This window comes from Mus musculus, chromosome 14, assembly GCF_000001635.26.
Source record: "Mus musculus strain C57BL/6J chromosome 14, GRCm38.p6 C57BL/6J".
Lineage (NCBI taxonomy): Eukaryota > Metazoa > Chordata > Mammalia > Rodentia > Muridae > Mus > Mus musculus.
In genome coordinates, this window is record NC_000080.6 from 118137105 (window position 1) to 118165094 (window position 27990).

The 27990-nt window shown below is 45.6% G+C and overlaps 1 protein-coding gene across 5 annotated transcripts; it reads left to right on the forward strand.

The window, feature by feature from the left end:
- On the forward strand, window positions 1–27128 carry Gpr180 (G protein-coupled receptor 180). Of its 5 annotated transcripts, XM_030247903.1 has the most exons (10): window positions 13–236; window positions 839–1274; window positions 2658–2791; window positions 10981–11181; window positions 16465–16645; window positions 16773–16822; window positions 20793–20950; window positions 22889–23080; window positions 24453–24530; window positions 25485–26161. In XM_030247903.1, exons 4-10 carry the CDS (start codon window positions 11118–11120, stop codon window positions 25641–25643), a joined length of 882 nt encoding a protein of 293 aa, XP_030103763.1. In that variant the 5' UTR covers window positions 13–236; window positions 839–1274; window positions 2658–2791; window positions 10981–11117; the 3' UTR covers window positions 25644–26161. The 5 variants fall into 5 exon arrangements, 3 of the variants coding, with proteins under 3 accessions (XP_030103763.1, NP_067409.2, XP_006519398.1); XR_383197.4 differs by lacking the exon at window positions 839–1274 and having other exon boundaries at window positions 1–236; window positions 2633–2791; window positions 20819–20950; NM_021434.5 differs by lacking the exon at window positions 839–1274 and having other exon boundaries at window positions 23–236; window positions 2633–2791; window positions 25485–27128.
- Window positions 27129–27990: the final 862 nt, after the last annotated feature.

Genomic DNA, 27990 nt, shown 5'->3' on the forward strand with positions numbered 1-27990 from the left:
CCCCTAAGTCCCGCCCCGCCCTCTGCTGCCGACGTGGGCTGCAGGCCGCAGGCGGTTGCCGGGCGAGCAAACGGAGCGGGCGGCGGGCATGGGCGGCCTGCGGCTGCTGGCGGTAGCCCTCACGTGCAGCTGCTGGTGGCCGCAGGGCGGCCAGGGCAAGACCCTGCGTGGCAGCTTCAGCAGCGCCGCGGCCCGCGACGCCCAGGGCCAGAGCATCGGCCATTTCGAGTTCCACGGTAGGTCCGGGCAGGTCGAGCGAGGGGTGGAGGCTCGCGGCCTCCCTCGAGCCCGGGGTCGGTAGGCGGCGGCCGCGGCGCCTCCCTCCCGCCACGTCGTCCGGGCCTCACCTGGATCCCCGCAGCGCCGCGACCCTGAACCTTCACCACCGGGCTGCAGCCTAATTGCACCTGAAAGCCATTTCCATTTCCCCGACACTCCCGGTGCAAACCGGACCGCTCCACTGCATCTCCCCAGGGCTGTCCCCCAACTCCGCACTTGGCCTGATTGTATGCATTCGAGCCCTGTGGTTATGAGTGGATGTCAGCCCAGGAAGTTAGCTTCCCTGTTGTTTGTAAGACCGGTTGCATGAAACCTGCTTGGAGCGGATTTGGAATCTGTCATTGCCTCAACAGTTTAGTTATTACCGTGTGCCTAGAGTTCATTTGGTGAAGACGGTGTCTACGTGTTTAGAAAGTTTCGTGATTGGCACACTCTGGCATGTGTGTAAGAGCTGCATTTCATAAGTACTTCCTGGTATCCTCCAGGAAAATCAGTGGTCTTCAGTTGATGAAATTGCAATTCGTTCTACTAATTTTGCCCCGTTTATTTGTTCCCTTAGAGTGTTTTCTTGGTCCTTTGAACATTACTGCATTTCAAGGGAGTCGTTTGCTTACTGAAGCTGAGATCTTCAGCTTCTATGACGGAGTTGCTTTAGAGATGCAGCTGTATCTACTGAAGAGAGGGTCTTAGGAGAAGAACATAGAAATCAGAAGCTGCTTGGCATGGGAAGGAAAGCCAAGTCCTGGGAACTTGTAGAATTGGTGCTGTAAAAGGAGGCTTTAAAAACACAAACATTGAAGGTTTTACAATTCTGAGAAAAACATGTCAGCTTTTTAAAATGTGAATAAACCCGGGCGAATGAAGAAGAGATCCCCCCCCCCTCAAGCAAACAGCTTTGTTGTATTTTTTTGTCCTATTTTTGGTCTCTTCACCACCTCGTTGTAGCAGGTCCTTTGAGACCTGACAGCACAATCACTGTGATCTGGTTAGTGCTGGTAAGTCAAGGATCTGTGGGAGCTGTGATTTGTACTGTCCGTGCCCCACCGATAACTCTGATTGTAATTACCTTGTGGAGGGGAAATGGGGTAAATCTAGGTTATCAAACAGACACGCTGGATGCTGTTCAGGAAATGTTTTCAAGTATCAGCTGAATTATAAAGATGGTTCATGTTAAGTTGCCTGCGTCTCATGGCAGATTGGGGAGGGGGTAGGCCAGGTAGCTTCTCTCATATATTATGCAGATACAGTTCACTTACACCTCGTTGTTGCCAGGTTTTGGTCGATTCCAGCTAAATACAGTAAAGCTATGCTGAAACCTGTCACTTATTACAATTTAAAGTGTTAATAGTACTTTAGAGTCACTTCATACCACTTGATACAGTATACCAACTTACGTAAGAGACTTTTTCTTTAGTTACAGTGTACATTTTAACTTATGTAAAAGGTTTAACCAAAGCAGTCATTCTGGTAACAAAAGACCTTCACCAGAAGAATAGAGGGTTGTAAAATGAATCTCGTGTTCCCCTCTCTTCATCCAGCGTTTCTTCCCCCGCAGGCCCCTGTTTTCTGCTATTTCTATGCTAAAATTTTTTAAATTAATACTTTTGTTCATGTACAAATAACATTACGTGTGTCCCTTCTATGCAGGTGTCTTTGGGAGCGAGAGCGAGGCCGATCCCCTAGAGCTGGGATTTTCAGACGGTGTGAGCTACCATGTTGGTGCTGGGAAGCAAACCCTTAGTCCTTTTCAAGAGCAGCAAATGCTCTTCCTGAGTCACCTCTTCAGCCTGTAAGGTGTCCTAACTGGTTCTGGGGGCAGCCCGGCTCACTCTCTGCCATTCACCCCACATACTGTTCTAACAGTTGCTTTGTGAAAAGTCATAGTATAAAAATATGTTATGAGTATAAAATAGGTATCCCAGGCGCATGTTACCTGTGTTTATTTTCACATGAAAACATAATTAGGTACTGTTAAAAAAAAAACAGATACTTCAGCAAAAGTCTGTGTAGATTATGAACATGCATAAACACATGGATGGAGAGAACGCATGGATGGAGAGAACGGATGGATTATAGAGAGAAGCTGAAGTTCTGTGATGATCAATGTCAGTGTGTCCCAGACGGAGCTTTTCAGTGAAATGCTACCACGTACCACTGCAGTCGCACAGATTCATTCCGTGTTGGGTGAACTCTTAGGCCTGAATGAGGTGTTCGTTGTGTTGAGATTAATTTACATAATGAGATTTAAGAACAGTTCTTCTACAAAAGCCCCGTACTGCGGTGCGCAGTGTGGAGTGTTGTCTCCGTGCTTTATAGGAACAAACGAGTTGATAATTTCTGTTTTAATGTCAAGGTGACCATGCTCTTCTGTGTGTCAGAATCAACAACGTAGCAGTGGCTGTTGGAAAAGAAGCTAAACTCTACCTGTTCCAAGCCCAGGAATGGCTGAAGCTGCTGGAGAGCAGCCCCGGCTACAGCTGCAGTGAGCGGCTAGCCCGAGCTCAGCTGACAGGTGAGCGCACCGTCTTCCCATTGGTCACTCGTCAGCTGTGGGGGTTTCCCTCTGATGTTGAAGTATAGTCCAGCATGGTACATGTATGTGCATGCTGAGATGTTTTGTGACTGCATACATGTAACTGCCATGATATTTTGGTTACTCTGTTTACAGCCACGTTTTTCAAAAGCTAGCCTTTTCTTTGTTTGAGGGATAGAATGCTTTTTCTCCTTTTATCACTCAAAAAGTTTGGAGACATCCAAATAATTTATAGAGGAGTCATCATTTATACTATGTTTTATGTATTTCATGCTAATATGACATCATTTTCAGCTGGTTGTAGTCTACAGTGAATAACATTGGTTTGACTACATACTATTTGCCAGCCCTGTGCTAAACACTAAAGATGCTGTGTTATTTCATACAGCTTAGCCCAAGTGATGCTGTTTGTACATTGTGGAGGCTTAGTTGTACCACGTTACTTATAAATCTTAGGGGTTCTCAACAGGGTCTCACGATTAGGATGCTAGCCACTGAGCGAGGGAAAGAGAGAGAGAGAGAGAGAGAGAGACAGACTTTTACATAGTAGGAATGATGTACACCTGCCATTCTGCCTGTCCCACCTGTAACTAACTGCTTGTAGGAGACAAGGTTAGAGCATCAGTATTCGTTTCTTTCTGCTGCTGTGGTGGACACTATGACCAAGGCATCTTATAAAAGTTGGGGCTAGGGTTCCAGAGGGCTAGAGTCTCTGGCAGCTGAATGAAAACAGCACCAGGCAACTGGAGTTTAGCCAGGTGCTCACATCCTGACCCACAGGCTGGAGGCAGAGAGCATGCTGGGATGACACAAGTCTTAAAACCTCTAAGATCTCATAATCCTTCCAAACAATGCCATCAACTGGGGACCAAGTATTGAAGCACATGGGTCCATGAGGAACCTTCTCATTCAAACCACTGTGTCATCCATGAGGAAAAGCCAGCAATCACCCTCTTCCCTTTTCTCCTGTGTTCATAAACATCACCCACGGGCAGGATTGTGGATCCATCATGTCCTTCTAGCCTAGTCAGTGGAGCGTTCCCGTTTCCAGTGTCCAGCCTTAGCGGCTGTCGGGTACCTGCGAGGCGGCATCCAGAGCAGAGGTGGCGGTGGGAGCTCCTTTCTCCTCGGTGTCCTGGGGATGCTTGTTGCCCAGACATCCTCTCAGTCCTTAAGGATAACGCTGACAGGAACGAATCAGATCAATGTAAGGAAACGTACAGTCAGGGCTAGAGAGATGGCCCAGCTGTTGAGTCTTACTGCTCTTGCCAAGGCCCTGACTTGTTGGGCAGCTCACACAACCTTCTGTAAGTCCATCCCCAGAGGATTTGACACCCTCTTCTGGCCTCTGCAGTTTTCCTTCATCCCTCCCTCACCCCTCTCTCATACACACACACACACGCACGCACGCATGCATACACACTAAAACTAATAAACAATATTCCATGACATTTCAATTACAGTAAGTGTGGAGTATTACTTACATGGTATACGGTGGAATGGCGGTCTGAGGCCTGGTGTGTAGTGAAGTGTGTTTTGTGTGTGCCTGGAGGATGAGCAGTTCCAGAACCTGGTGTGGCCAGCATGAGGGGCCCTGCCTGTTGACGTTCATCTGGCACCATAGAAACCTGTTCTTGTTCCAATGAAAATTCATGAGCAGGTTAAAAGCCTTGGTCTCTAGGACTGTCACTTTGTCTTCCTACCCCACGTGGTTCATGTTGTATCATATCCTGTATCCATTTACAGGACACCCTTCCCTACATTGCCAGAGTGCAAGCCCACTAAACTGCAGCCACTGCTAGTGACTCGTGACAGCCTATTCATAAAACAATTGGACTGTGCCTGTCCTGTGCCCTCTGACATGCAGCGGCTGGATCATCAGCGCGGGGTAGACGGGAGGCTGCGATCTTTGCCTTTGCTGTTATTGCTGCGCATCTCTTCCCTTCCTTGATCTTTCAAAGACAGGAGTATTGTAGGAATTATGAAGTGAAAGAAAGCAGGAGGGGCTGGAGAGATGGCTCAGTGGTTAGGAGCTCTTGCTCTTGCGGAGGACCGGGTTCAGATCTCAGCGCCACATCTGGCAGTGCATAACTGCCTGTAACTAGCAGGAATCTGGGGGTGCTTCTGCCATCCGAGGGCACCCACACACACATAGTTATAAGAAAGAAGAGAGGCAGCAGGAGATAGGGATTTTAGAGGAATGAGTAGTTTGTTAAATTTAGGAGCCTAAAATAAAGTACTGAAAATGCCTATATATTACATAGTTGTTACATATCTTTTACATATATATTTTATGTAAAACATTGTGTCCTAGTTTGCTTCTCTAGGTAACAATAAAACATTGTTACTTAGAAGTAACCCGGGGAAGAAGGGCATAGTTGAGCTTACAACTGAATCATCAAGAGAAGCCTGGGCAGGAATTCAGGCAGGAACTAAGGCAGAGCCTGTGGAGGAATTCTGCTTACTGGCTCGATCCCCAAGGTTTGCTCAGTCTGCTTTTTATGCAACCCAGCACCGCTTGCGTGTGGGATCACCACCCACAGTGGACTGAGCCCTTCTCATCAACCGTCAATTAAGAAAATGCTCAACAGACTTGCCCACGGGCCAATCTGATGGAGGTAATTTCTTAACCTAGGCTCCCTCTTCCAAGATGACTCTGGCTTGAGTCAAGTTGACAAACCAGCTAGTGTATGTATGTATATAATAGGTATTATATACATACATACATACATACATACATACATGTGCTCTTAATTTCATCAGTTTTCTTGTTTTCAACAGAGCCCTAGCCATGCAGTGTTTGAATCTTCTGACTCAGTAATGTCATATTTATAGTGCACTGCTGCTGCTCCCGCGCTTTCCGTGAGGGAAGCATAGCCTTTATGCCTGACACTGTAATAGTGCCACATACTCACTTTTGTGCCACATACTCACTTTTGTGCCACATACTCACTTTTGTGCCACATACTCACTTTTGTGACACATACTTTTGGAGCAAGTACATTTTCAGACTAGTAATCTAACTTTTACAATGTAACGATCTTAATAAACTTGTTAATTTTACTCTGCCCTTATGTAAAGCCTTATTTCTGGCACATATTGTGAAAATGACCACTAATCTGAAATATCAAATCTCCTGAGACTGAGCTAAGAGTAATTGTGAGTCCTGGGTGGTGCTGGGAACTGAGCCCACGTCCTGTCCTCTGCAACAGCAGCAAGTGTCCTAACCACTGAGCTGTCCCACCATTCCCAGCGTATACGAGATCTCTCTCTCTCTCTCTCTCTCTCTCTCTGTGTGAGTGTGTGTGAGTGTGTGTGAGTGTGTGTCTGTGTGTCACAGGAACTGCTGCAAGGTTTGCTCCCAGTGCAGGTTTTTGTTTAATGCTAAAAACTTCTTTGTCCATTTTAGTTCAAAACAAACACAGAAGACATTTTAAAATTCTGAAAATTTTTCTTAAAAACTACATGATGCCAAATAATTTGTTGTCAGATGAAGTAGTTAAGTGTTGATATTCCGTAGAGAATGATCTCACACATGTGATTCCTTTTGTGTGTACAGTATACTGTAAAGTCATTTAGGCATTAGTATTTTACTGTGAGCATCCGGCCAACAGCATTCTTTATAACAATTGGAGAAGTAACCATTCAACCCTTCGTTGGTGATTCACATTTTGTTAATATTTGAGATACTAATTATCCCTTCATAGAACATGCATGCTGTGCTGTAGTCTTTTGTCTCAAAAACAATAACAGTAATGTCAAGAGGCTTGCTGCAAAAGACAGCGAGACCAGAACCAAGCCAGTGTCCTTAGGAAGCACTGCCGTGTTTCCGTCTGATGTGAGTCCATACGATTTAAACAGAAGCATCCAAAGCTGTACCATGGTCAGATACACAGGCAGGCGCGGTTTTTGTGCTGTGGCGATGTGGGGAAAGTCTAAATGCTAAAGCAACATCACAACAGGACTTTATGCCTGGGGTCCCAAGTTATGTAACAAGAAATCTTATACTTGGGCAGCCTCATTTGAACCGTTTTATTGATGTGAAGTATTTATTAAGAGTCCTCAGCTACTAACAGGAGCTAAAATTATAGCCACATTTTTTTGAATTTATATGTATTCTGAAATATATATATATATATATTCCTGAATATATGTATCTGAATATATATTCAATATAATATATATATATATATGGGGGGGACAGGAGAGAGACAGCTTTTCTCTGTGTAGCCCTGACCTGAAACTATTTGTGTATCTGCCTATCTCTGCCTCCAGAGTGCTAGGATTAAAGGTGTGCACCACTGCACCCAGCTCAGAATCTGTATATTTTAAAAAGTAGTTAAAGTCAGATATCTTAACTTTGACCAAAAAAACCCAAAAAACAACAACAACAACAAAAAACAAATGATGTAATATTAATCAAATTCCCTTGTTCAGATTAAGCATCAATGAGTGAAATGTTCAGTTGTAAAGTATAAGTCCTCCATTTTGAATACCAACTAGATTTCCCTGCATTTCAATCATAATGCAAAAAAGTTGCTATTCCAGACAACATCTGTGTGTCCTCCGCTTAGACTTCATAACTGGTGTATAGCATTTCCTTTATATCTGCGTGCGTGGCTTTTGTTTTGAACTGAACCATATGAAAGTTGTCTGCAGGCATTTTGAGAGTTTGCCTTCTGTGCATACATGGCATGTATTTATTTTTAAAGAGTAATGGTGCATGTACATTGCTGGAATAACATTATACCTGAGGAAATGAATTATTTTAGAAAGTCCTCTAAGATTAGTCTATAGATGCAAATTTCCCAGTACCTCAAGAACTGTCTTCTTTTTTGGATAATTTTTATAAAGTTGAGAAAAGTCCAGGCCTGGTGTTGTTGTTTCTCTGTGTAGCACTGGCTGTCCTGGAGCTTGCTCTACAGACTAGGCTAGACTTGAGATCCACCTGCCTCCGAGTCCTTAAAGGCATGCACCACCACACCCGGCTAAAACTATTTCTTCTTAAACATTGACATGCTGTGAGAATAATCTAGAGTCAGAGATTGGACCCATCCTTTTGTTTTGAAAAATCTTTTCCTCCTGATCCTGGGATTGGCCCTAGAGCCCTATACATACTAACTGAACACCTTACCATGCTACAGCCTCAGCTCTGTTGTTAAGGATGTGTGCGTGTCTGTGTCCTGGTGTGAGAGTGTGTGTGTGTCCTGTGTGTATGTGTCCTGGTGTGAGAGTGTGTGTGTGTCCTGTGTGTATGTGTCCTGGTGTGAGTGTCTGTGTCCTGGTGTGAGAGTGTGTGTGTGTCCTGTGTGTATGTGTCCTGGTGTGCGTGTCTGTGTCCTGGTGTGAGAGTGTGTGTGTGTCCTGTGTGTGTGTGTCCTGGTGTGCGTGTCTGTGTCCTGGTGTGAGAGTGTGTGTGTGTCCTGTGTGTATGTGTCCTGGTGTGAGTGTCTGTGTCCTGGTGTGAGAGTGTGTGTGTGTCCTGTGTGTATGTGTCCTGGTGTGCGTGTCTGTGTCCTGGTGTGAGAGTGTGTGTGTGTCCTGTGTGTATGTGTCCTGGTGTGCGTGTCTGTGTCCTGGTGTGAGAGTGTGTGTGTGTCCTGTGTGTATGTGTCCTGGTGTGAGTGTCTGTGTCCTGGTGTGAGAGTGTGTGTGTGTCCTGTGTGTATGTGTCCTGGTGTGCGTGTCTGTGTCCTGGTGTGAGAGTGTGTGTGTGTCCTGTGTGTGTGTGTCCTGGTGTGCGTGTCTGTGTCCTGGTGTGAGAGTGTGTGTGTGTCCTGTGTGTATGTGTCCTGGTGTGAGTGTCTGTGTCCTGGTGTGAGAGTGTGTGTGTGTCCTGTGTGTATGTGTCCTGGTGTGAGTGTCTGTGTCCTGGTGTGAGAGTGTGTGTGTGTCCTGTGTGTATGTGTCCTGGTGTGAGTGTCTGTGTCCTGGTGTGAGAGTGTGTGTGTGTCCTGTGTGTATGTGTCCTGGTGTGAGTGTCTGTGTCCTGGTGTGAGAGTGTGTGTGTGTCCTGTGTGTATGTGTGTCCTGGTGTGCGTGTCTGTGTCCTGGTGTGAGAGTGTGTGTGTGTCCTGTGTGTATGTGTCCTGGTGTGCGTGTCTGTGTCCTGGTGTGAGAGTGTGTGTGTGTCCTGTGTGTATGTGTCCTGGTGTGAGTGTCTGTGTCCTGGTGTGAGAGTGTGTGTGTGTCCTGTGTGTATGTGTCCTGGTGTGAGTGTCTGTGTCCTGGTGTGAGAGTGTGTGTGTGTCCTGTGTGTATGTGTGTCCTGGTGTGCGTGTCTGTGTCCTGGTGTGAGAGTGTGTGTGTGTCCTGTGTGTATGTGTGTCCTGGTGTGAGTGTCTGTGTCCTGGTGTGAGAGTGTGTGTGTGTCCTGTGTGTATGTGTGTCCTGGTGTGAGTGTCTGTGTCCTGGTGTGAGAGTGTGTGTGTGTCCCGTGTGTATGTGTGTCCTGGTGTGAGTGTCTGTGTCCTGGTGTGGGTTTGAGGCTAGATAAGGGCAGCAGGTTCCCCGTAGTCAGTTTCCCCCATAAATGACTTAAGTCAGCTCTCACTGAGACTAGAGTGAGGCTGGCAGCCAGCAAGCCCTAATGACCCACCTCTCAGAGTACTGGAGTTCCAGGTGCACACAGCCATATCCAGGCTACACGGTTTGGGACTTAGGTCTATAAGCACCCTGCCTGCTGAGCCCGGTCCTCTGTTTCACTTTTATTGTAAGACTGGGTCTCACTCAGTTGCTGGGGAGGGCGGGAGGACCATCAGCTGTGCTGAATTGACGGTAGCTGAGGCCGGAAGCTTGTGGTCCTCGTCCATCAGCCCCTCAGCGGGTGAGATCAAGGGCCGGCTTGTTCTAAGAACACACACAAGGGATGGATGTTCATATACTTCCTCAGCTAGTTACATCAGGTGTCTGTCTCCCTGCTTTTATCAGGGATACAGAGAAATGATTTGCCTGGTGACTTGCACAGCTAAGTGTTACCCTATGCTGGTCTTTGTTATCTAAGAGCATGCCACTGCATTTTAGGGGTAAATGCTGCCTCAGTTATTTGTGTGGGTTTTCTTTATTTGGTACACACAGAACTGCAGGTATCATACTTGCCCTAGGGTCTCTGTCGCTGTGAGGAAACACTAACCAAAGCCACCTGGGGAGGAAAGGGGGTTTGTTTGTTTGGTTTTTGGTTTTTGGCTTACATCTCAAAATCACTATTCATCATTGAAGGAAATTAGGAACTCAAACAGGGCAAAACCCTGGGGAAGCAGGAGCTGATGCAGAGGCCTTAGGAGCTGATGCAGAGGCCTCAGAGGGGCGCATCTTACTGGCCTGCTCCTCTTGCCTTGCTCAGCCTGCTTTCCTATGGTGCTCCGGCCAGGGATGGAACCGCCCACAATGGGCTGGGCCCTCCCCCACTGATCACTAATTAAGAAAATACCCTACAGCCAGATCTTATAGAGGTATTTCCTCAGTTGAGATACCCTCCTTTCAGACATCTCTAGCTGTGTCAGGTTGACAGAAAGCTAACCAGCACAACACTGCAGCCAGGTTCCAGTACAGAGCTCTGTGTACAACATCCTGGGTTTCCCTGCTGTGTCATGTACATATGAGTCTGAGCCAGTATTACGGTCATTCTTTTCTACCGCTCATAGTTCCTTTGAAAAAGAAAGACCAGTGAGAAGAAATCTTTTTATAAATGATGAGGATGTAAGTATTTTCTTAAGTAAACACTCATATTTAAATTAAGGAAGCTGCTTCTGAAACCGTGGTTGCAGCTGCTGCATGGCATGATAAGGTTAAAAATCATTATTCGGTATGTATTTTGCCATGTGAAATAATTTTTAAATGTTATTAATCCACTGGAAACTTTGTAAAAAGTTTTAATAAAAAATAAAAAAGTTTTGGTAAAACTTTGAGTTTTATTAAAAACTCAATTTCAATGAAACCATTTCTCTTGTGATATGTTATTGATACTTTTATAATGATCTCATTGCTTAAAATGATCATTTTTTTGTCTGCTTTATAATCTTTATGCTTTATCCTAATATTACACCAGGACTTGAATTTTTGAGGCAAAAAAAAGAGAGAAAAGAGCAAGGTTTTAGCCCCTGTGGGTTACGTGAGTGTAGCCTGAGAGCGAGCGAGCTCTGAAGAAAGCTCTTTCCTTTCTCTCTCAGTGACAGTGACCCAGACGGAGCACAACCTCACAGTGTCCCAGCTGCCCGCTCCCCAGACATGGCGAGTGTTCTATGCCGACAAGTTCACCTGCAGGGATGACTCAGAGAGCCCCCAGGGGGAGGAGATCCCCTTTGAAATGGTGCTCCTCAACCCGGACGCCGAGGGAAACCCACTGGATCATTTTAGCGCCAGAGAGTCCGGTAAGAGGTGGGCTCGGACATAGCGTAGGTACCGAACAAAAAGCAGCTGAAGTGTCAAAAGAAATGTAAAGACAGAGAATGGCAAGTTGTAAAATATTACCAGGTAGTTGTATATACAGGCTAATCAAATTTATGTGTTTTAGTTTCATTGATATAGTTTCAGTCTTTAGAATATTTTGGCATCATTTTTATAAACAAAAATGTTAAGGAATTGAACATTCAACGTTGAGGTATAAACTAACTACTTGGTAGAAATTTCCCTCAGTAGCTCTGGACGGTTTCATGCCTTGCTTGGTTCTTCCATAGTAATGATCGCATCTGGTGTTTTCTGCAATCAGATTTACCCCGCAAAGCCTCCTTAGAGCTTTAGGTCACTGTGCCTTGCCTTACTGAAGTACCGTCTAGCCACACAGATGTGATTGACAGGACCTTGATACACGCGCTCTTAGTTGTCAGGGAAGCGCTGGAGCAAGGGTCAGGAGAAGGGTTAGGGTTCACTCCTTCATGAGTCACTGGCTGCTTGACAACGTCAATAAAGAAATGCCATTGGATCTTGTTAGCCACAGCAGATGAGCCAAGCAGGAGTGAGACCACGGGAGAGTCGATTGTCAAGGTCAGCATGCCTGTTTGCCACAGCTAGGGAAACAGATGGGAGAACTGGTCACCATGGGGTACGAAAGCATGAGCCTTTCTCAGAAGTTTAGAAGGACAGTGGGGGACTCAGGGTCTTAAGGAAGGAACAGCGCCGAGATGTTTGCGAGTCCAAATTGGCTTAGGTGATGTTTGGCTAATGACACCGCAGGCTGGAGACTTACTAGAAGTTCGTCTGTCATGTTTTGTCTTTGCAGGCTGTGCCAGTGTTCCGAGTACTGTAAGATGGACAGACAGCATTTGGGGAGTGGCGGGGGTGGGGTGGGGGTTTGGACTGATGGCCCCCATGTGGTTTGAAAAAGCAAGACTCCTTATTTCCTGTGACACTTGTTTGCTGGAAAGGAATGCCCTGCTCTCTGAATACCAAATCTCTGAATTCCTAGTCCTGACTCCTAGGGCAGGCCTTTTTATCCTCAACCCTCGTTGGGCACCTGAACTTCAACGCTACAGCAAGACATAATCCCAGTTGCCGAGATGGAGCCTCTAAATGTGTATCATCTTGCCCTGGCTCTCCCTGAACTGTGCCCACACTCCAGTGGCTCCTAGCATGCCTCCTAGTGGGAGGCAGGGCAGGCAGATCTCTGTGGGTTCAAGGCCAGCCTGGTCTACACAGTGACTTCCAGGCCAGCTAGAGCTATATAGTGAGACAGACCGCGTCTGGAAAAACAAACAAACAAACAAACAAACAAACAAATAAAAGTACATTTACATCTCCCTGCTGAGACTCGGGCTTCTTTTGGGTTATAAGCTAGACACTGAGTCAGAGCCCTGCAGTTGCTTCTAATGTTAGAAGGCTGTATGTTACTTTCTGCGAGGGATATGCTGGTTTTGTGGTACAAATCTCAAGAGGGTCCTTCCTGTTATATAGCATTTGTGTCCAGAGGAGAGCCCCTAGTTCTTTATAAACCTACCAGTGTGTCTGATTATATACCCTGGGTAAGAACATTGTTTTCCTGTGGTTTTTTTTTTTTATTGAGAATTGACTCCATCTGAAAATTTTAAGTTAAGTAACCTACTACAATCTACAAGCAATATACAATTAACGTTGTATGCTATTGTCTTTAAATTTTACAATTTTGGTCCAATTAGTGCATTCTAATCTAGGCTGTGCTTAGTCCCTGGTTTGCAGTGCAAGACTCACTTTACAAAACCAACTAAGCAAAGTTGACACTACCTGCCATCGTATTCCTAAGTAGGGATATAAGGCCTTTTCAAGTAGAAAAAGTGGGATTACTTTAAAAGGTTAATCATGAATTTAAGAAGGAGCGAGGAGGGCAAGCTGGCAGTGGAAGGGAGGGAGAAAATGCTAGTACACATGTGAATCCTGAAAAAGAAATGTAAAAAATTGGAAGATTGAGAATCTTGATAACTCTGCTCTGTTCTTGTTTGGAATCTAGAATCTTGTTTGGAATCTAGAATCTTGTTTGGAGTTCTAGAATCTTGTTTGGAGTTCTAGAATCTTGTTTGGAATCTAGAATCTTGTTTGGAGTTCTAGAATCTTGTTTGGAATCTAGAATCTTGTTTGGAGTTCTAGAATCTTGTTTGGAGTTCTAGAATCTTGTTTGGAATCTAGAATCTTGTTTGGAGTTCTAGAATCTTGTTTGGAGTTCTAGAATCTTGAGAGTCTGTTGCCTAGAGCACACAACTGACTTTTATTGAAATAGCTTGATAGGTTTTGCTACATTGTCTCGGTCTCCGCAGACACATTCATGCCTTTATGCTTTCCTCGGTCTCCACAGACACATTCATGCCTTTATGCTTTCCCGGTTCCCCTCTGTTCCAAAGTTACCTGGTCCAGCTTAGTGCTGGTGAAAGTGAGCAGCCGAGGGCTCAGCGGAGCAGAAAGACTCGCTGTGCACGTGGTGAGATAGTCAGCAAGTAGCTTAAGGAAAAGTTCTATGGCTTGTTCTCCAAGATGAAGCTCTCACTGGGCGTCTGTGGCCTGACCAGGCTCGCTCGCCTGCGCTTGTTAGCACCCTCCTTCTCAGTGTTGGAAAACGTGAGGGTAGGCAGATCATCAGATGGTTTGAGGTCGTGCGTGAGGGTGGGAAGACGGTGCTCTGAGACGAGTTGGGCTGGACAGGATGGTGCTGTATCCAGCGTCCCTCGCTCGCTCGCTCAGGTGAGGCTGAGGCACTGCAGCCATTCTCTAAGCATTCCCTACTCAGTCTCATCAAAGCGTCTTTAAGGCTTGCTTTATAATCTCCACATTTTCTTGTAAGTGTTCACCATCTGCTACGTGTTCCTCTAAGAGTCTTCTTTAAGTGGACTGACCTAGTTACCCACCTGTTGTAAAATTAGATTTGAATTCCAGTGTGAACAACACAAATTGCCTTCTTGTGACTGCTAGAGGTAGAGCAAAAGTAAAATCCACAGCTGAAGAGAGACAGACGTGGCTTAGAGATGAGCTGCTTAAAAGGAAAAGCAATACTAATGCCCAGAGTACACAGCCAGCGTTGCTATCTTTAGAGTGTTTTATGGACGGGCTCGGGGAAGGCTTCCTCATCCAAGAGTTCGTTAAAAGTTTGAGTCATAGGTTTTTAATGTGTTAATCCAATCATATTTTTCTCTCTTTGTTATCTTAGCTTTTTCTGGGAGATATATTTACCACTGAATAATGTCCTTTTGTCCTTATATTTTGATTTTTTTCGTAAATAGTCACAGTTTTCATAATCTGTTATATAATGAGTAGTAAACTCTGATCCTGTAATGGGTACTTTACAGAGTATTACAAATAAATAACTTTCAGTAGATGCTTTGTGGAATTGTTTAATATGAAGAAGGAAAAATAAGAAACAAAAATGAAGACAGGGAGGTGTCAGGAATTTGGCTGACCCACAGCTGCTAACATTGGAAGCATCTGCGCTTCCTGCCTTGTTCCAGTAATCAGCTCAGGGTCATAGTGCCGCTGTTCTACGTGCAGCCTGTCTCCTGCCAGCTACCCCGCTACCCCAGCTACTCCAGCTACCTCAGCTACCCCAGCTAACCCAGCTAACTCAGCTACTCCAGCTACCCCAGCTACCCCAGCTAACTCAGCTACCCCAGCTAACCCAGCTAACTCAGCTAACCCAGCTACCTCAGCTACCCCAGCTAACCCAGCTAACTCAGCTAACTCAGCTACCTCAGCTACCCCAGCTACCCCAGCTATCTCAGCTATCTCAGCTTCTTCACTGCACTGAAACTATGAGCTCATCACGTGTGTGGTAGAGCAGGAGAGACACCCAGTGGTAAGAGAACTTCTTGCTGATTTTGGATCTCTTGCTGGTGGACCCAACATGAGGAGTTTGAGCCTTTTTTTCTGGGATATCTGTTTCCTGGTTTGCTTTTCCAAAATGACTTTTTGGATAATAAAAGTCTTTTCTTCATTAACTGGCATTTACCCCAAATGGGAAGCTAGAGCAGTCTCAGGATTCTCACTGGGGTGGGAGCGAGTGCAGCTCCATGCACAGACCTGGTCGAGAGCCCTGTGTGCTCGCCCTCATTGCACCCTGGTGTTCAGTGTAGGGTAACAGCCCTGCTCTTAGGACTCCTGTGAATTCAGCAGAGTGTACGTCCGTGGGTGCAGCAGCCACAGAGGAACAGTATCGTGTGAAAAGTGGTCAGTACTCAGCACACGGCACACGGCACACAACATGGTATAATACCTGTTTATACAGCATTTATACTGTACTGGGGATTGAAGATCATCTGCAGATGGTTTGGAGTTGTATAGCAGATATGCATTGGATTTTATACATAAATACCATGCATTTTATTTAAAGGAGTTCTGATGTCTAAGGGCTTCCTGGTACCAGTCTCCCTTGGCTTGAAAAGAAAGACTAACTTAATTCCTTAAACTCAAAACTATGAAATTCCCAAGCTTCTAACTTGAAGTGTATTAGAATTTTTTTTTTTTTTGAAATTTCACAGATGAAAACTCAAGTCCCAGTCTGCTTATTGTAAGGTCCCGTGGGCACTCCAGGAGACCAGTGGCAGAGGGCACATCATGGCGTCTTCTGCTGCATTCTTACTCGGTTCTTACCTATGCCAACAGTCTCCTTTGCTCATAGCCTCTGCCCACTCAGACGTCATCACTGCTGTGTGACTCTGGCCTGGTCTAGGTCCCAGCTGCAGCTCTCAAAGCCCACCTTCTGTGTGCAGCCATTTGACTTCTGAGGGGCAGTATGGCTCATCTAACTTTGTTCTTGGCTATTTGGATTGGTGGCTAATTGTTTGTTGTCAAGGTTCTTTGCCAAAATGGAAGTCAAGGTTAAACTACTGGTGACAATAAATGTTGCTGGCGTTCTCGGGACAGCCGTGCACCCTGAGCTTACGAGGTGTCTCACTGAACATTGAAGCCACAGCTGGCTGCTTTCACGTGAAACACTTTTGATTATCCCGTGAGTCTTCGTCCTGCCTTGAGGGATTTTGTTGTTTCACGGGCTGACTTTACCTAGGTTGTTTTAAGTGCCTTCTTATAGATCAAGCTTGGACCCAAGGCGTGCGCATGGGGAAGGGGACAGTTAGTAATTCCCATCTCTCTTCCTTACATAGCAAATGTGTTCAAGCACTAGAGGAGAAGGAGAAGCAGACGGGAAAGCCGCCTGACGCTGTCCTGTTTTACTGAAGCCAGCCCCCTCTCTTCTCTTCCAGGGCTCCACGAGTTCTTTTTCCTCCTCGTCCTAGTGTACTTTGTGACTGCGTGCATCTATGCGCAGTCTCTGTGGCAGGCTATGAAGAAGGGAGGACCCATGCACACCATCTTAAAGGTCCTCACCACTGCACTGCTGCTTCAAGCTGCTTCAGCCTTAGCTAATTACATCCACTTGTCCAGGTAAGCCAGCCCCAGTGCTCATCACACAGCCAGTTCACCCTAAGTAGTCCGCAGGCATGCTAGCTTTGATTGTGAGCATTTCTCACACTGGTAATTTACACTGACGCTCTGCTCTGCAACTACTCAGGTACTCCAGAGATGGGCTAGGAGTGCCTCTCATAGGAAGCCTGGCAGAAGGTGAGTAGGTTTCTGAGCATGCTTTCAAAGATAGATTTGCCATCTTGTTTTTCTTCTTAAAAAAAAAATCAGTCAATCAAACAAACAAACAAACCTTTATCTTCAGCTGGTGTTGTAGCTCGGTAGTAGAGTACTTGCCTAGCATTGAATGCGGACCTGGGTTTAATCTCCAGCAATGTGGAGTATGATGACGGTGATGGTGATGATGCTGTTGGTAATGATTATGATGATGGTGGTGGTGACGATGAAATTATTATTTTTGCTGTAGTGTAGTTTTCTGCTTCAGTTTATCTAGAACTAAGCTTAACTGGAATATAGACTATAGATTTAGTTCTCAGATCGTGTTTGATCTTACTTCTTCATTGTTTATTATCCACAGACACTCCCTCAGTTTATCCTCAGTAAAGGGTAGGTCTGCTTTGGTAATCCGTGTTTTGCAGAGTTGGTGCTCAGAGCTGCTCAGTGTATACTCCACAGGTCAGTCAGCTTGTGAGCGTCAGAGCCCAGCTTTCCAGTCGCATCGCACAGGATTCTCTCTGTTGTAATGTTGTAATTCTCTTTTCTCGTAGACCGACTTTCTCTGTTTCTGATCCAAGGCTAGTGTACTTACAATTAAGCTGACCTCACCTCTTTGTTCTTTCTTTTATAAGAGATACTCTTAGTAAGTAATTTTAAAAATGCTTAGAGGTCTTATAATCATGACATTTTAAAAAGAACTTGAGAGTGAAGTCAGGTCTTGTGCGGTTCTTTATGCTCAGAAACTAAGGTTTGGGCTCTGGAGCCATGTTAGATCACCTGTCCCGTCTTCCTGCAGTTCCTGGAGTCTCGCCAGTGCTGTGGCAGGCGGTCTCTCCACAGGGCTCACTCATCTCCTCAGCCCCCCCCCCCCCCCCGCTCGGTCTCATCACCCATGGTTATTACGGAACTTGAGGAGCCTTTTGTTACCGTGTGACATGAACACGAGGCAGTTGTCCTTAGTGAACACCGTCTAGACCTTGGCTTCCCTCTTTCTTTTGCAAATGCATGGGCATTTCAGTGGGATCGTGCAGGCCAGAGCTGCAGAGATGGCTTAGGCAGCTGGGGAGACTGACATCTGGAGAGGCAGGGTGCACACCACAGACCTTAGCAGAAACCTCTCAAAACCAAGGGTCAGTGAGGACTTACTGAGGAAGCGCTGGGTGCCTGACTGTGTTCCTGTCAGGTCTGGGCATGGAAAGGCTTTTGTCTGCAGCAAGGGCTCTACCTCCAAGCTATATTCCTTGGCATTGGAGGGTGGGGTCTATTTTGTGACTGTCCTTGAGCTTGTTGGGTACCGTAGGCTGCCCTCAGACTCACTCCTAACCCTGGCTGGAGTCCTTGGGTTAGGTGTGTGTGACTGTGGCGTGGGCCCCACCTTGCTCTCTGCAGTAGCTGTTGTTTTCAACTTTAGTGAGCTGATGTTGCTAAGGATTGGTAATTCTTCCAGCAAACAGTTGGCTGTGTAAGTGGTTAAGAAAGCAGTTGTGGCCGGGTGCTGGTGGCGCACTTGGGACGCAGAGGCAGGTGGATTTCTGAGTTCGAGGCCAGCCTGGTCTACAGAGTGAGTTCCAGGACAGCCAGGGCTACACAGAGAAACCCTGTCTCGAAAAACCAAAGCAAAAAAAAAAAGCAGTGTGTGATCTGTGTCTATGAATATTATCTTCATTAATATATAGTACACATTTATAAAATATAAATACATTTATAGATAAAATAGCAGGCAGCTATGTTCAGCCACAGTGAGCACAGGTTAGCACTCCCATCACTGTACAACCTGGGGTAACGGGTTACAGCACTCCATCACTCTGCACAGTGAGCACGGGGTACAGCACTCCATCACTGTACAGTGAGCACGGGGTACAGCACTCCATCACTGTACAGTGAGCACGGGGTACGGCACTCCATCACTGTACAGTGAGCACGGGGTACGGCACTCCATCACTGTACAGTGAGCACGGGGTACGGCACTCCATCACTGTACAGTGAGCATGGGGTACGGCACTCCATCACTGTACAGTGAGCACGGGGTACGACACTCCATCACTGTACAGTGAGCACGGGGTACGGCACTCCATCACTGTACAGTGAGCACGGGGTACGGCACTCCATCACTGTACAGTGAGCATGGGGTACGGCACTCCATCACTGTACAGCGAGCATGGGGTACGGCACTCCATCACTGTACAGTGAGCACGGGGTACGGCACTCCATCACTGTACAGTGAGCATGGGGTACGGCACTCCATCACTGTACAGCGAGCACGGGGTACGGCACTCCATCACTCTACAGCGAGCACGGGGTACGGCACTCCATCACTCTGCACAGTGAGCACGGGGTACAGCACTCCATCACTGAACAACCTGGGGTGGAAGGGAAGGAGCTGGAGCATGAGGGTCCCCCAGGCGTTTGTGTTCGCTTCTTAAAGCTCACAGAGGGATTCCTTCAGCCGGTGTCTTCACCATGTTAGCTGACTGTATCTGTGATATGTTTAATGACATTAATTTACATCACACTTAAACATTTGTGGTGAAAGAAAAATGTGCTTGATCTGACAGTCTATGTCACTCAAGTGTAGTAACAACTCATTATGTGCATCTGCCGCCGTACATACATAAGCATACATTCGTAAACTTTCCCTGTGGAGACTGCAGACATCTGTTCACCCCCGACAGACAGACACAAGCAACACAGGAAAGCAGTTCCACCCAAGTCTGGGTTGGTGAGCAGTGAGTCTAGTTAGGATAACCTGGGCTAACATGAGCAGCCTACAAGTCTGGGTTGGTGAGCAGTGAGTCTAGTTAGGATAACCTGGGCTAACATGAGCAGCCTACAAGCAGCTATGCCACTGAGGAAAATGCCCCCACTCCCAGCAGCCGTAACTGTACACTCTCAGGACAGAGTGGGCAGTGTGAGCCCCTCCTCACCCACCATGGAGGGAAGTTAGGGGGCTTAGTCTTGTGCAGTTCTCCTGTAACCAGAGCTGCTGAGAGTTCAGGGAGGCAGCGCAAGGCCTGTGCCGTGCCCCGAAGAGAGTGTGTCACAGTGTGCATGTGCGGTAGCCTGTTCATGTAGATGACAGAGCAGGAGGACGTCCGTCCACGTGACATGTGCAGATTTTTGATGTGCAGCTCAAAAACAAACATTACACCCCAGCAGTTTTTCTTTGTACAAGGAATCTCTCTTACTTCGACGCAGTAAAAGTATAAACTGTATGGGTGGCAGTTTATTAAACTGTGATTTTAAAATACACTATAATAGAAAAAGAATACCTTGTATTGTAAGCAAGCAACTTACATTCAAGGTAAATGTGTTTGTTTCTGTGCGGTGTGCTTCTACGGCAGGTGAATTGGGAATTCTTTTACAGTTGAGTTCTCCTGCAGTGCAGGTGCCGGCCACCTGGTGGCGCTAGTCCATGCAGCTCGTCATTTGTCACTAGGACTCTGTCATGTCAGATGTGGTGATGGCTGTGAAATTTCAGTTTCCTAGTAACAGTTTTACAAAGTACTCCCCTATTACAGCTTATCCAGAAAACCTCATTAGCAACCCCAAAAAGGATACTAATATTTCTACATTGCAAAATTATATTTAAAGTTTATTTTTGTCAAAGTTGACCATAGCAATAAGAGAAGGAAATATATAGCTTTAAGGTTGAATATGTATGTGTGTGTGTGTGTGTGTGTGTATATATATATATGTGTGTGTGTGTGTGTGTGTGTGTGTGTGTGTGTGTCTGTATTAGTCATGTATCATTATTTTTGTAACCAATTACAAACTTTATGCCGAGTAGTTAATGTTTAGAATTATTACACACTAATCTTATTTAACTTATTTTGAGAATTAAAAAAAAATGCCTTTCTTATATTTAAAAAGGGGCATTCTCATCTCAATGAAAAATGTCCCAAATTCTGTGGATTGTGGAACTTTATTGACTATGATTTTCGTTTCCCTTTAGTTTTTGACATTGCCTCCCAAATTCAGATGCTGTACCTGCTTCTGAGCCTGTGTATGGGCTGGACAATAGTGCGGATGAAGAAGTCGCAGAGCAGACCGCTCCAGTGGGACTCGACACCCGCGTCCACGGGCATCGCAGTCTTCATCGTCATCACACAGGTGAGCGAGCCGATGACAGCCAGCACGCAGGTGTGCCTGAGGGCGGCCCCTGGGCCAGGAGGACCGTGGAAGTGTGGAGTTAAACTGCAGGTGAAATAATCGCCTTAATCCGGGCGCTGGCATGTGTCGATGGCAAGGCTTGGAATACACTTCTACTGCTTCCTAAAAGTCATTCCCCACTTTTTCTGTTTTCTTAAATAATTTTTCAAAGGATGTCAGCATTTCTTAGTGTAGAGAGATAGCTTAACAGTAAAGAGCCCTGGCTGCTCCTCCAGAGGACCCAGGTTCAATTCCCAGCACCCTATGCTGGCTCACAGCCACCTAAACTCCAGTTCCAGAGGATCTGACACCTTTTTCTGATGTCGGCAGGCAAAAACCATGTGTATGGTATAAAATAAGTTCTATAATCATACTTCTTTGCTGAAATGTTCAAGGTTAGAAGTGTAGTTAAAAAAACAAATGGGTAAAATTTAATCTAAGAGAGGAATAGTGCTTTTAGGTCTTTAGTTTAGTTTTAGTAGTGCTTTTCTAAAAGCCATTCCCCACTTTTTCTGTTTTCTTAAATATGTGTGTGTGTGTGTGTGTGTGTGTGTGTATGTGTCTGTGTGTGCTGCATGTTTGTGGGAGAGGCATGAGTATATGAGCAAGGGTATATGAATGTGTGTGTGTGCGCGCGCGCTTCTTTGCGTGTATAAGATCACAGGCAGCTTTTGTTATTATGGGTTGTGGGCATAGAACTTGCTCTTTACTGGTATTGACGGTTAATGGTTGCTGGAGGAGGAGGTGTAGCCATTGACAAGCTGTCCGTGGTCTCCTCGCCATGTAAGCAACCCTGACTAGTGCTCCCCCTCCCCAACATCAAAGCCATACGGGTGGGGTGGAGAGACCAGGAGGAAGGGGTTCAGGGGGAGGGGTGGGGTGAGGAGAGACTGTAAAGGGGGTGAAAGGCTCAAGTTACTGTGTACATGCGTGCAACTGCCAAAGAACAAAAAGGGAAAGCTTTGTTTAACACGCGCTGTGTTAGATGTGAATACGGTTATGTTCTTGAAGTCTCCTCTCCAGTGGCTCCAGTCACCTTGACACACGTGACTGCTATCACGCTACATCTGTTGTTCTGTATCCGCTCACGACCTCGCACTTTAAGACAAGCACTTTGCCTAGGACAGAGATATTTCCCGAACCCCAAGAATTGCAAGTTTTATGTCCCCGAAGAAAGTTTCCTTTGTGGAGTAGCAAAAGTAGCTTGTCTATTAAAAATTCTGTGCCGGTGAGCGTTAGACAGTGTGCAGGGGTGAGGAGAGCAAAGAGGTGAGCGTTAGACAGTGTGCAGGGGTGAGGAGAGCAAAGAGGTGAGCGTTAGACAGTGTGCAGGGGTGAGGAGAGTGAGAGGTTACGACAACCCCTGAAGGCCAAAGAGCTGGATTCTTCTTGTTGTTTTGAGGTGAGGCTCATGTAGACCAGGCTGGCCTGAAATGCGCAGAGATCTGTCTGCACCCCCCTAGTTCTGGGATTAAATGCATGAGCTACAATACCCAGCCAAAGAATTGGATTTATTGAATTTTATTTACCAAAGGTGTTTGGAAGTGACTAAAGACTCAGTTTTGAATACTAAGCTTACATAGGAAGCCTTAAAGTATATTTGATGATTAGAAAAAGATGAAGTGGTTTAAGCAGTTGGTGTTTAGTAGGGACAGGGGGAACATGGGCAGCACTAAATGGAACAGCGTAAAGAAAACATGCTATACTTTGTACTGTCACAGTAAGAAGGTGGGGTATGTAACTGTGCCGGCTACACAGAGAAACCCTGCCAAGAAAGAAAGAGAGAGAGAGAGAGAGAAAGGGAAGGAGAGAAAAGAAAAGAGAAGAGAGAGAGAAAGAAAACATACATTTTATTGTAAATAGGTTGGGTTTTTATCTAATTATTATTATTCTTTACAGAGCATTTTGCTACTCTGGGAGCAGTTTGAAGACACCAGTCACCACAGCGCACATTCACACCGCAGCTTAGCCGGGCTCTTGCTGATTGTCTTACGGATCTGCCTGGCGCTGTCGCTGGGCTGCGGACTCTACCAGGTCATCACAGTGGAGAGGAGCGCGCTCAAGAGAGAGTTCTACATCACGTTTGCCAAGGTACGGGCTGGGCAGGAGAGGCTCCGATGCTCTGCTTCTCTGCCATCTGTGGCAGTTACTAACGAGTTGCATGCTGTCCATGCCGAGCACTGTGTGGAGCCCGTGTTCCTCCAGCTAATCCTGCCGACCTGCGTGAAGTGGCTGTGAAGCCGTTTACAGAGCCCGGGGAACTATGTTTTCCATGCAGTGTTTGCGGGCCGCTTGCCCTCCCTCATCGAGCTTTTTCCTTATCAGTACTGACTTTCATTTTCTGTTGTGGGATTTTAAAAAGAGTGTTCGTCATCATCCATTAACTGTGTGAACTGTTACGGTTGGAGTTCCAGTGTTGTGTAACACGCGTGAGGAGGTGTCCTTCTGACTAAGAGCATGTGCAGCCGAGGGTTGACCCATGTGCTGCAGGGGCGTCCGCCTCACACTGTGGGTGGATTTGATTCTCGCTCCCAGCCCATCTCTGGAGCGCTTTGGGGTCTCACCGAGTGTCTGAGCCAGTGCCGCCAGCCCCAGCGCCTCTCTGCTGGGGAATTAAACACGCGAGTTCCTCTCTGCATCTCCCTCTCCTGCTCTGAGTAGGAACCCACTGAGCACTTGTCTCTCTTACTGCTCAATCTTGAAAGGGCCCAAGCTTTATAACCTGAAAAGGAGGTCCATTGCCACACTGCATGGGAACACAGTGGAAGGGACTAGGAAACAATGTAAAGTCTCCCTCTCTTCCCTGCCTGGTGCCTCCTCTGCAATGCCCTTCAAACAAGTGAGCCACCAGCCAGGCCTGGGTCGCCTTGCTAAAGTTCCTATGGACATGTCATCATGACTTTGTGCTTTTATTTTTGCAGAAATAGTATCCATTTATAACATATTTGCAAATGTAGTGTCATAGATATTCTAAAAGGTAACAGTTTGGTTAGGGAAAAGAGTTTATGTCAGAGCAAAAATAAATTTCTACATTTTATTTCAAGTTTACTCTGAGGTGCAGTTGAGGCTAGTCAGAACCTAGAAGAGAGAACATTAAGGTTTTTATTCTATGCATATGTGTGTTCTGCCTTTGTGTGTGTGTGTATGTATATGTATGCATACACACACACCATGTTAGATCCCCTGGAACTAGAATTAAGAAAGTTGTGAGCTGCCATATGGGTGGTGGGAACTAAATATGGGTCTTCTGCAAGAATAGCAACTCCTCAGGAGCACTGGTCCACCTCTCCTCGAGGCCCCGAGTACATTAGTAACCTTGCTGTTTGATAGTTGATTCGGGATCTCTGTAGCGCCGGCTGCCGTCAGATCTGCAGTGCGCCACCATGGCCGGCTGGGTTTGGGGTTTGTCTTTAATCTGATGCCTTCTAAGGGACGCGGTTCTTACCTTGTGTGTTTCTTCCAGGGCTGCATCCTGTGGTTCTTGTGCCAGCCAGCGCTCGCATGCATTGCTGTCGCTTTTAATGACTACCAAAGAGATAAGGTCAGTTGTGGTGGCAGGAACGCGGTTGTGAGCATTTACAACCCGTTTAAGTAGGAGGTGCCAACTTAGCCTTTCAGAAGTTTCTTGAGTTCTTTAAAATGCTTTAAAAAATATTAACATTATTGAATCCATAAATTAGAAGTTATAAACATTGAAAAAGAGCTTGAAAATTAGTTTACAAGCAAAATGTTAGAAAGAAGTTTTTTTGTTGGTCTGTTTGCTTTTGAAACAGGATCAGACTACATCGCCTTGGGCCTCAAATGTGGTGCAATGATCCTCCTGCCTCTGCCTTTCACGTGTGAGATTACAAGCACATGCTAGCACACCCAGCCTAGAAAGAGCTTTATGAGTCATAGCAGTTTCAGAATCATGCTTTATGAATGAAATTAGAGGACATGTAATGGATTTTTTTAAAACAATGATTGCAGTTGTTTACTCTACTTGTAACAGCCAAGATAGAGAAGTCACATTGCTCTAACAGACTGCAGACAGAGTAGAGGAGGTCGACTTTGATAGGTTCAGCGGCAAATGGCTCTGCCATTAGTGCCTATAGACGGTAAGTGGCAGTGTGGCCTACAGAAGTAGATGTGACGCCAGGGTCGTCAGAGTTTACATAGGAGCATGCTTTGCTACTATTCTATCTTAGCCAGATGCCTGATTGTCCTTGTTATCAAAACTGTGTGTAACGTGCACACCCGTGGGAGACCAGGCACTTCTCTGTCCTCCTTTGGCATCTGAAAAGTAAGCATCCAGGCATTTTACCCTGAACAGTCACAGCTCTGAAGGGAAGTCCGACTGTCTGTGGCATGTGTCTCATGAATTGAACCTGTGGTGAAAGGCAAAGAAGGATAGACAGACTCAGACTAGGTGTACAACCCAGAAGTGGGTCCGTGGTACGTTAAACACACCTTCGCTGCTCTGCATGAGTGACGCACTCCCTCTGTTTCCTTTCAGCTTATCACAGTAGGTGTCATCCTGTGTCAGGCCGTGGCCATGGTCATTCTGTACAGACTTTTCCTGTCCCACAGTCTTTACTGGGAGGTCTCCTCGCTCTCCTCAGTAACGCTACCACTGACCATCTCGTCTGCACACAGAGGGCGCCCTCATTTCTGATGCTTGAGTTTTGTGGAGAGAACCAGTGAATGGAGAAGTGCAATAGGATCCAACGCAGCACCGTCTTGCTGTGCCTTTGTGTGACAGCTGAGCGGTGGAAGCAGGGCGTCTTATTTATAGAACTGAACGTCAGCGGGCTCAGCAGAAAGGAATAGAAGCTCCGGAGTGAACTCAAACAGTGAACTTCCCAGAAAGAATGTTGTTTCAAGGTGACTGAAACAGTTTCCACGTGGAAATAAATGTGAAAAGGACTGCTTAGAGTACACGTGGGCCAGGTGGTCACACCTGCGATGCCTCGTCACTAGCAAACTCAGGCCTGATAGTCCTACAGTATTCACCTAGACAATACTTGCCTGTGCGTGCCCAGCTCGCCCAGTTATGAAATCAGCGGGATGTGCTGATTTTAAAACTACTTCTTTTTATCCTTTAAAGAACGTGCATTTCAAATTATAATTTAAAGGACTTGAAAGTGAAATTACTTAGGAAATAAATAGAAAATATGTTAACAGTTAAACGAATTAGCATTTGTTTATTCACGTGTGGAGTTATTCTGCAATTTCTCCTTGTATTGTTGGCCCTGCTTCAGGTCTTATCTTGATTGAGGAAGGATCTTGGATAAAGTGTGGAAAATCATGGGTACATTACATTGGTTGGAAGAACAGAGAGCTTAAGTGTGAGGACGTGGGTAAGGGACAAGCAGGGTTTTGTGTTTAAAAAGAAAGAAGGAAGAGGTAGTATGTGGTATGGCCCTGAAATTTTAATCCTGTGATAATTCATTTCTCTTGCGCGGAATCCCCAGTCCTAATGAAGCTGTAGACACAGATTAAATTAACAGGAGCATTTCACAGGACTGTTAGTTTCCGTCATCAACCTACCCACGAATTCCTGCCCAAGGATACTTAATCAGGATTAAATTTTCTATGAATAATTGAAAAACAAAATACTCACTGGATTTGTTCTAATCCATGTTGGCACTGGATGGTAAGGAGTTGCCATCTTGAATCCTTTGTAATAAAGCTGTGTGTGTGTGTGTTTGTGTGTGTGTGTGTGTGTGTGTGTGTGTGTGTGTGTGTGTGTTTGTGTGTGTGTGTGTGTGTGTTGCTCCCCAAATTAAGTATGCTAGTCCTCTAAAAGGTTCCTCATTAAAGAACCACTCTGTAGCTGTCAGGACTTGCTGTGTGCTGGTATCTGTGAAGTCGCTTGGACCTTATTGTTTACTTTTAACTAATTTTAAATATTTAATCTGCTTGCCATATTTTTAAACAGGAAATGGTGCAATAATCTGGTAATTGCGTTTTTTAATGGAAGGGTTCAGTTAATGTAGCAGAATGGAAAAGGACTGTGGCTTTGTCTTTATTTTTTCCTTGTCTATAGTTTCATTGAAAATGAAAATATCCTGCTTCATTTTAAGACAAAATGTGTTTGCAGTCAGCAAAATGGCAAAGTAATACAGTCTAGCCCGTGATTAAAACATTTCTATAGGTTACTGTATGTTTTGTTCAAGTACACATCAGGTAAGCAAAAACTACATAAAGAAACCCTGTCTTGAAAAACAAAAGGCGAATTTCTGAGTTCGAGGCCAGCCTGGTCTAAAAAGTGAGTTCCAGGACAGCCATGGCTATACAGAGAAACCCTGTCTCAAAAAACAAACAAAAAGAAAGAAAAACATCAACCCAGTGAATGCTGAGGTTCTGAACGTCAGTCCTTAGTGTTTCCAGGGGAACATAGGGAGCACTCTGTGAAGCCATCTCTCCACTCCCATCTTTTGCCCACATTCTCTCTGTATTTCCTTATTGTCCCTACTCTAAGAAAGAAGGGAGGGGGAGGGAGGAAAAAAAAAAGAAAAAGAAAAACAAACGAACGAACCCAGGAGTGAAGCCTTTTCATAAAGCCTGTGGCCTGGAAGAGGGAGAAGGCCACGGGAGAGCTCTGCGTCTTATCAGAGAGCAGAGAACAGACAGAGCACAGGACGGGGCCTCCATGCTGCAGTTCGCAGCACTTAAACAAAGGGGTGGTTTGTTTTTAATATATTCAGTTGCTAGTCATGTGTATTTTACTGTTAAGAGATATTACTAAGTCAAGAAAAATAGTTAACGAATGATAGAACTCTCCTCACCTAACAGGTCCAAGGAGAGAAGTATTTCATGCCGTAATGGGATCTCTTCTCTTTTTCTTAGTCAATACTCTATAAATTGGCAATCCCATCAGACAATGCTTTTGAAGTTTTTTTTTGTTTGTTTGTTTTGTTTTGTTTTGTTTTTCCATTTTTTATTAGGTATTTAGCTCATTTACATTTCCAATGCTATACCAAAAGTCCCCCATATCCACCCACCCCCACTCCCCTGCC